Raw genomic sequence first — 9096 nt, 5'->3', positions numbered from 1 at the left:
AAACACAGCACAATCCACTGGATTACAAAAGCCTCTAGCATTAAGCTGAGGACAGAGTAGCAGTGGAGAAGAGACAGCTTTCCCATTCCACATAATTCACTCATTAAAAAAAAAAAAGTTTACTGTATTTAACAGTAATAGACCATCAACCACTTCTAAGTGTGTCTAGTTCCTTGTCTGTTCAACTTCCATGAACACTTCTGGAAGAGTACAGACTTCAGGAAAAAAAACACAGCTCACTGAAATTGCTTCAGCTACTCTGCTAGAAACAAAAGTATTTGGAATTAACTGATGGTATATTTAAGCATCCATCTATCTAACTTTAGACCAAGAAGTCAGGTTTCTCTGGAAACCTAAACTGAAAATTGAACAGATATCACACTCCGTGCATTCTGACCTCGTTAAAGCACAAACACCAATAACCTGCGACTGACAGCAACACTCCAGAGCTCGTTGTAAAGTCAAGCTATGGCTTCCAGAGCTTGAGGAGACCATCCTCGCTGTATGTGGCAATCAGGTTCTGATGGGGATGATGAGCGATACCAATGACATCTTTTTCATGAACCTAGAGGAAAAGCAGAAAGATGCACCAGGAGATTCATCCTTTAGCAGATTCAAGCCAAATTGCTCTTCAAACAAGACTCAGAAGAAAGCTGGAGGGAGGTTTAACGTGCTTTGCACATACAGCAAAACCAGAGAAATATGGCTCCCCCCCATATTAAGTTCCATTTGCAAACAATTTTTTTTGACACAGCAGTTACTTTTTGTCAGGTGAGGGAAGGTTCACTGAGGTGAAGTAAACCGAAGCCCAACATCTTTAAATCTAACAACTCGGTCAGATTCTCCATCAGCAGCAGCCCAGGTCAAGACATGCTCTAGCTCAGAGAAGTTTGAACCAACTAATTCTTGGCTTGGTGGGTAAACATTTTCATAACTTTTAATTTTAACATAGTTTTAAAAAGAACTAAGGGTATTCTACAGCCAAGTGTCCTGGAATGCATCTGTTACCAATCATGGCTGCTAGAGGTGAAGGTGAAAGATTCCTTGGTACAAGACTCCTCCATATGGACATCATAAATAATGCACTTTTAGATATTTTTTGTGTTTGGAACTTGCCAAAGCCCCAAAGCTCGGAACTTACAGTCAGAGTTCTCTCCAGCTTGCCAGTCACTGTGCTAAAGCAGTAGAGCACAAAGTCTTCACCAACACAGTAGATCCATTCACCACGAGGTGAAAGCGCACAGCAGACAAAGTCACCACCTTCTCTCTTACCAGAGCTAAAGCTTCTTACAATCTGTAAAGATACCCCCCCAAAAAAATATTTGGCAGGATTAAAATGCAGCACATTATTACCATGTTCTGGGCAAAAATATTTAGGCACTACTAGCTCTGTCTGGAGCACAGAATCACTCGACAGCTACGATCACTTCCTGCAAGTCAAGCTGTTCTATAACCTGAATCATCAAATTATAGAAAGGTTTGGACTGGAAGGGACCTTGAAAATCATTTAGTTCCAAACCCCCTGCCATGGGCAAGGACATCTCCTGCTAGACCAGGCTCAAAGCCCCATCCAGCCTGGCCCTGGACACTGCAGGGAGGGGGCTTCCAGAGCTTCTCTGGGAAACCTGTTCCAGCATCTCATCACCCTCACAGTAAAGAATTTCTTCCTAGTATCTAACCTAGATTTACACGCTTGTGGTTTGAAACCATTACTGCTCATCCTATCACTTCTTTATCAGGAGTCCCTCTCCAGCTTTCCTGTAGGCCCCCTTCAGGTACTGGAAGGTCTCTATAAGGTCTCCCTGGAGCCTTCTCTGCTGCTGAACAGCCCCAACTCCCTCAGCCTGTCCTCCTAGGAGAGCTGCTCCAGGCCCCTGATCATTTTTGTGGCCTCCTCTGGACCCCCTTCAACAAATCCACGTCTTTCTTGTGTTGAGGGCCCCAGAGCTGGACACAGAACTGCAGGTGAGGTCTTGCAAGACCAGAGGGGCAGAGCAGAATCACCTCTCTCAACATGCTGCCCACACTTCACTTGCTGCAGCCCAAGACACAACTGGCTTTCTGGGCTGCGAGTGCACACTGCTCTGTCACATTCAGTTTTTCACCCACCAGCCTCACTGGTGTACGTGTCCTACACCAGCCTGGGCACACAGCAGTGTGTCATGAAAGCAAACTGGATAAGTCAAGTTTAAACTAAAGCTAGCTCATTAACTAGATTTTCTGCATTCTTAAAATCACTGAGACTTGATAGAACACCAGTAAAATCACATACTTGTCCCTGCATATTCATAATGACGACTGTATTCGATCTGTTGCAAACAACAAAGTGTTCAGGGTTTTTAGGCAGCAGAATGACACTGTTCACAGTAATGTCCGTCCCAGCAGTGCTGCCAAGAGATTTGAAGGTGTTTGAGCACTCTGTTGTCTTCACATTCCAAACCTAGTATGGAAAATAAATGTAAAAGCAATTAGCTTTAAAAAATTGTACACAAGGTTGATTCAGGACACAGCATTCAGATGTTTTTAAGGCTCAAGAAGGGTGACATTAACTCCAAACACTGTAGTCTGGAGCAGATTTTAAAAATAACCATATCTATTTTAAAGTGTGGACACCATGAACAATTTCAGAACAACTGAACAGAAAGGGAAACTCCATTATCCAAATTCAGGCTGGCTCTTTCATCGATGTATTCCCTGAGGAGTGAGTCCAGACTTGCTTTGTAGTGTTAGCTGGTATCTGAATATATGTGCAGGCTCTGCACATGCAATTTGCCTTACACAAGACAGACATGAAAAATGCTGAAAGAGCAAAGCCTCACTGATATCAGTGGGAGAGATGACCCATCTTAGAGCTGCTTCAGGCTCAACATCAGGCTGTTTTAGCAGCTTAGAAGCAGGAAATGGAACTGGTCAATCAAAATTTTAACAGAACTCAGCCTCTGCAGAGTTTTTTTGTTGTTTATATACTTATACAATCAAAACGAAAGATACTGCCTTCTTATGCTGTTCCTGCAACTGGGGCAGTGCAGCCAAGAGTGCAACTTTGAGGCAAAGCCCCATTTAATATGAACAAAATCTATCGCATTCTCAAAGACCACATCTATAAACCTAATCTGTTTACCCACACTGCATCAATGCCTTAATACAGCTTTTTCCACATTCATTTATTTACTCTTAGTCAGTAAAGCCCTGCACAGGACCATGCTTTACTTCTCTTAACTACTATCCACTAAGTAGAGTTCCACTCTTTGCTGAGACTAGGAGCCAAACCTATCACTTCTGAAATCAGTTCCATTAATGCTAGATTACCTAGCTTACATGGCAAGGGGCTTCAAAGCACCGAGAAATAGACACGTGTCCAACACAGTACACAAGAAAACATCATTATTTCAGACAAGGGAATCCCCACATTTTAGGACAAGAGGTGACACAGTCAGTTCTGTTCCTAGAAAAAAGCAGGAATAAGGAGGTCGGTACTGCTCTTACGTCTTCATTTCATAAACACAACCGAAGCAAGCTCTGCAGCAGTCTGTAGGCACAGTATGAAACTTCATAAGTTCTCATTTACGCCAATCTACAGTAAAGGCCACAAGCAGAAAGACTCACTACTGCAGATAACCCCAAGTTCTTCTCCAACGACTGCAGGCATCAAACAAATCAGCTATAACATGTGAAGAGTCTGAACATGGTATTCACAAAAGGTAAATGCTATATCTTACCTTCACTGTGCCATCAGAAGATGCACTGATAATATAGTGGCCGTCCTGGGTAAAAGTAGCTTCATTGACAAAGGAAGAATGCCCACGGAATTCCTTTAAAGTTTTCCCAGATTTTAAACCATGAATCCTGTCACAAAACAGAGGTCACAACTGAGTAAGCAACTGAGGCAGTCTGAACCCTCTGGCTTCACCACATTCTAACTCTGAGATACCTCTGATAGGTAACGATAAAAAGTGCTAAATATTTGCAAGCCGTAAGTCTGTCTCACAAGCCCCTTTCATCAAAGACACTGTGCTCCTGTGAAAAGCTCTGGGAAATACCATTAGCCTTCAGCCTCAAGGACCTGTACATAATATACACCATAAACAGTAGAAGGCAGGACTATGAAAGAGGAAGCTATGAAGCTGACAGAAAAACCCCTATAGAAATAAGTTTGGAAGTCTCTATTCCAAACAGAGTCCTCTACTTTAAGTGAGGTCAGCTTGCTCAGGGCCTTGACCAAAGCTAATAAACTAAAAATCTTTCCTTACACCCAGCTAGAATTTTTCTCTTCAGCAAGGTGTTGCCCTTCATGTTTCTTACTCTGCAACTCTGTGAAGAGTTTGCTCAAAGGAAATTATATTTTTAATCTGTATCAGCCTTAAGTGCCTACCCGCTATTGAAATGCACTTTTCAAACAGAAGTCTGAAGCCTTATTCCATTTGAAGCTTGTTGTCATTTGATTCTACACCCAACCTTACATTTTTTCAAAAGTTTAGCTGCTTAATATGAAAATTCCTTTTTATTTCCTTCTGTACTGTAATTCTCACATTCACAGTTTACTTACCTGATTGTCTGATCAAAAGAAGCACTAAGAATTTGGCTGCTGTCTTTAGAGAAACTCAGGCATGTAACACCTTTACTGTGTGCTCGCTCAAATCTTCTCAGACACTGACCACTCTGGATTTTCCACACCTGGAGAGGAACCAGCAAATGAAGGAGGTGGTTACTTCGTTACAAGATCACAGACACTGAAACATCTGAGCTAATGGAACTGCAACATGATTGCAACTCAAATTGAAGCCTACTGGTGACTTTCTCTGCCAAGACACCACACAAAAAGACTCGTACCTTGATCTTTCCATCTTGTGCCCCAGTCGCTAGCATTTCTGTATCTCTGCTGAAGCACATGCACAGCACTGCATCATCCATCATCATAAAATTATCTTGCGCCTGGTACTTCAGATCCTAAACGAAAGCAGGAAATCCACTTCAACAAAATCCACTTCAACAAAATACATTTTAAGGCCAAGTGCAAAAGCACTAGCAGTTTTAACTCCAGTTATACTTTATAACCTATCATCGAGCAGGCCTCACAAACTTACAACAGCAGGGGAGTACTACTGCCACCATCTTAGAGGCAACAATGATCCAGAAAGGTAAAAAAAAAAAATTATCACAGAAGGAATTCTACAACAAAACAGACAATTAAACCCAAGTAAAGGTTCCAGACTGCTGTCTGAATCACCCAAGCAGAAAACCCTTCCATATGCACAGAGTTCAAGAAATAAAAATAAACATGAAGTATAATCTCAAACAATAAAACCAGGTCCTCTGGTCAGCGAACAACCCATGTGAGATAAGGTGCAATCTACCTTCCTGATCTTCCCAGTAGTGAAGTTCCACACTTCAATAAAACCATCGACAGAGCCAGTAACCAGATACTGCCCATCCGGGGAAAACCGCGCACACTCCACATGCGATTTCTGCCCAAACTGTTTTACAGGGGAAAATAAATCAAGGTTAATAAGCAACTCATTAAAACAAAACTATACTCTCATCTTGGGGGCAAAATTTAGTATTTAGTACTAAGGTACAAAACCTCCTGTCAATATCTACATCCTAGCACTTTAAGAACTAACAAAATCCCACCCTACTCATGATCTGGTAGTACCTATGAAACTCACATCAAACAGTCCACACTTACAGCAGGAGTTGGCTTGGCTGCTTTTTGTGTTCTTGCAGTGAATTGTGTAGGTAAACAAACACCGGTAGCCAACATGCATAGCTAGCAGACTTCAAAATTTCTAAAGCAGCACAAGTTGCTTCACCTGGAATAATGTTTCTCTAGTAAGATTTTCACAGAGAATGTTTGGTACTTTTTATACAAAATTTTTAAATTTTTAAAAATAACCAAATCATGGTAAGTGAGCATAGAATAATGTTTTCACTAATCAATACAAAAATCCAATATCAGTACTGATACTAGTAAGTACCAATAAGTTCTAATAAAGCATTTCTATCAAGCTGCTACTGAATCACGACAAATTGAATTCATGAGTTCCAACTCAGGACTTCCAACAAAACAAAAAAAAAAACCAAACACACACCCAAAAAACACCAAACCCAAAACATTATCCCCCATTTGTTGTGAGGGCTGGTAGAGCTACTACAGTGAGCTAACACTTTTCACGGTACAGAAATGTCTGGTGAAGATGAAAAGCCTTCACTGGAGGAAACTGTCTGTTCCACATTGTGAGTGCTGCAGAACAGCAGAGTTTTTCCTCTTTCAAAATCCATATGATAAAATTCTTAAAAGGAGATACTGATTATATTACCAGACCTGGTATGTAGTAGTTCAGGATCAAAACTTAATTGGTTCACAGAAGCTAATATGCATGCACAAAAGTTTAAGAAATTAGTACTTCCTTGTACAAATAAAGGAGAGTGAGCAAACCACTTCAGAAAACTGAATTATTCTGAACAGTGAAGTCAAAGAAACAATATATTTATGATATTCACAAATACCAATCTTGTTAAGTGACCTCATTTTAGACTCTCATGAAGTTTCCTGATTAAATAAAGTGCAGAGAAAAAGTGGAGTGGGGAGAAAGAAGGAAATTACTTACAAAAAAGGGAACAGATGAATTCAAGTGGTTTACTCCTAACTCCCAACATAAAGGATCAAGCAGTAATAACAGACATAAAAGCAAACAACATCACCTTAATATGTCTGCTCAGCTGTGTGGGGAACTTTTCTTCTTCCACATCCTTCACAGCTGCTTTGCCTCTGAACAAGTCAATGGTCATGCCAGGAGGAAGCAGGCCCTGATGTTGCTGCCATTTCAGTGCCTTTTTGAGGAGTTGAAAGCCACACCATTAGAGATCAGTTAGCACAAACCTTGCTCACCAAAGCTTGCTTCTAATTAACACAATACAGCAATAGTTTCTTGTACTGCTACAAATTGTACATCAGTGCGTTTTGGCACAGACTTACCAGATTACTCATGACCACAAACAAAACAGAATGTTATCCTCAATGTTTTTTGCAGGTGAGAATGAATCAGGCCCACCCCTCTTATTCTATTTTCACATGCAGTATACAGTACTACACTGTACATACCGGAGGTTAGAGAGCATCTGTCAGCATTTAGTGGCCAGCCCAGCCCTAACCCATAACAATGCAGTAAAACCAAAAACGACACATCAAGTTTTCTTAGAAGACACAAGCATCTTACACTACCCCCTTCAGAGAGCTGCCTTCAGTTACAGGACATACCTTTTGCACAAAGAGAATTTACTCAGCATATTTACAAGCTTAAAAAGTAAGATGCAAGCCCTAAAATGGCAAAATGCCTGCATAAAGGATTAATAAATACCAAGAATCAAAAAAAACAATACTGGAAACAGTGGGTGTTAGTACAGACTTTGAAAATAATCTTCTGTGTCCACAGACTATTAACAGAAATAAATCTCCCCCAGAGTGCTGACTTTTCCTACAACCAAAGACCTCGCCACGTGCAGGAAACAGCATTTTAACAATACCACAAGTAAATATGCAATATTTAAGCTTTACTTTTATAGAGTCAGAAAAATCAACTCCAGCACAGTTTTACATGGCGAAGATCTACAGAAACCAACATATCTATTAAAGTATCTTTCAATTATTACCTGCCCCAACAATGCCATAAGACGAGACGGAGGTACCACGCTGACTTCTCCAGCTAAAGCCTGTGCAATAGCAGCTCTCCGCTTCTCTTTGCTACTTCCGTCTGGGTATGCCTAGAGAGAAGTTATTTTTATGAAAAAACTCTTCTAAATTATTTTACATAAAAACATCCATTGCTCTGAACTGAAGCTCTTTCCAGATTAACTTTCAGTTAGGCCTTCAAAACTGCCTTTTTCTTTAACACCGACCTTTGAAAATTTTGGGATATGCTTTAATTAAAAATACCTAACTAACACAATCAGAAAACAGTGCCTTGTCATTATACAACTATTTACAAAACATACGTTTTCTTCTGCATATATAAGGCAGGAAAAGCAAGACACAGATTTCATCCTGTAACAGGATACAGGTATAAAGCCCCAGAGCCCCACCTGCAGTATACTTCAAAACCATTACTCTGCTTCCTCATGATCAAGTATTACACATCATTTCCCAAACACTTCATAAAATGTGTAAAAACACATTCTCACTCCCAGAACAAAAAATAAAGGATGCTGTAAGCTGTTAGCAACTAGGACCAATGCTAGGGGTCATGCAAGACAGCACTGTGAGCTGTCTAGGAAGACTAAAACATACCTCACGAGGATCAAAGTAAGACCTGGCCAGAAGGTTTTCAAGGTGGATGTATCGCTCTGGCTGAGTTTGTTTTAGCATGATCATGGGATCTGTTTGCCTCAGTAGAGATCTAGCAGCACCCAGTTCTCGGAGCTCAATCAACTCCAGCACAACCTGCATCAAAAGACAAACATTTGCATCGGCGAAGGGTAAGTGGAAGACGTCAGAGAGAGGCCTCCAACTCTGTCGTGGTCTGAGCCCACCCAGCCAGCAACACAAAAACAAAGCTGCTCATTCCCTCCTACCCTCTTCCTTATCAGGACGAGGAGAAAATTCCAACAGATATCTTAAATACACCTTCCCACCACCACTCCCTTCCTCCTAACTACATCCTACCCTCCCCAGCTGCACAGGGGTGCAGGGGACGGGGGTTGTGGTCTGTCTGTTACACACTGTCCTCCCCTTCGTCCTACAAACAACTCTCCAACACAAAAGACAGGAAAAAGAGGCTGGCCCAAGAGGTCTCCACTCTTAAATATATCGATTCACAGAGGTGCCGACTGGCTTGACTTTGGCCAGAGTGTGTCTGACTTTCACCTGGGGCTAGGAGAAGCTCCAGAGGTTCTCAGGGAGCCCTCCCCTACATCTCTCCCCCCACCACAAAAACCTGCCAAGCACGAAGCCATCACACACCTAAACCAGAAAAGCCTGCAGACAGCCTGCATCCCCTCACCTGCTCATAGAGATCAATGAGGGTCTTGTCGGGCAGCTTCAGCGACTGTATGGCCTGCAGCACCGTGTCCCAATGCCCGCTGTTGATGTCAGCCACAAAG

General features: G+C 41.6%; 1 protein-coding gene across 1 annotated transcript; it reads right to left on the bottom strand.

Annotated features, from left to right (window-relative positions):
• Positions 1 to 258: 258 nt before the first annotated feature.
• SMU1 (smu-1 suppressor of mec-8 and unc-52 homolog (C. elegans)) lies at positions 259 to 9092 on the bottom strand (the record flags this gene model as incomplete). The annotated part of the gene is made up of 11 exons (XM_009867203.1): positions 259 to 565; positions 1142 to 1294; positions 2273 to 2440; positions 3720 to 3846; positions 4547 to 4674; positions 4831 to 4947; positions 5355 to 5474; positions 6703 to 6831; positions 7651 to 7761; positions 8285 to 8437; positions 8997 to 9092. Coding segments are annotated over 11 exons (1401 nt in total), but the record flags the coding sequence as incomplete, so codon positions are not given.
• Positions 9093 to 9096: the final 4 nt, after the last annotated feature.

Source organism: Apaloderma vittatum, unplaced genomic scaffold (assembly GCF_000703405.1).
Source record: "Apaloderma vittatum isolate BGI_N311 unplaced genomic scaffold, ASM70340v1 scaffold22833, whole genome shotgun sequence".
Classification (NCBI taxonomy): domain Eukaryota; kingdom Metazoa; phylum Chordata; class Aves; order Trogoniformes; family Trogonidae; genus Apaloderma; species Apaloderma vittatum.
Note: the sequence above shows the minus strand (reverse complement) of the source record. Positions and strands in the feature narration are given on the sequence as shown.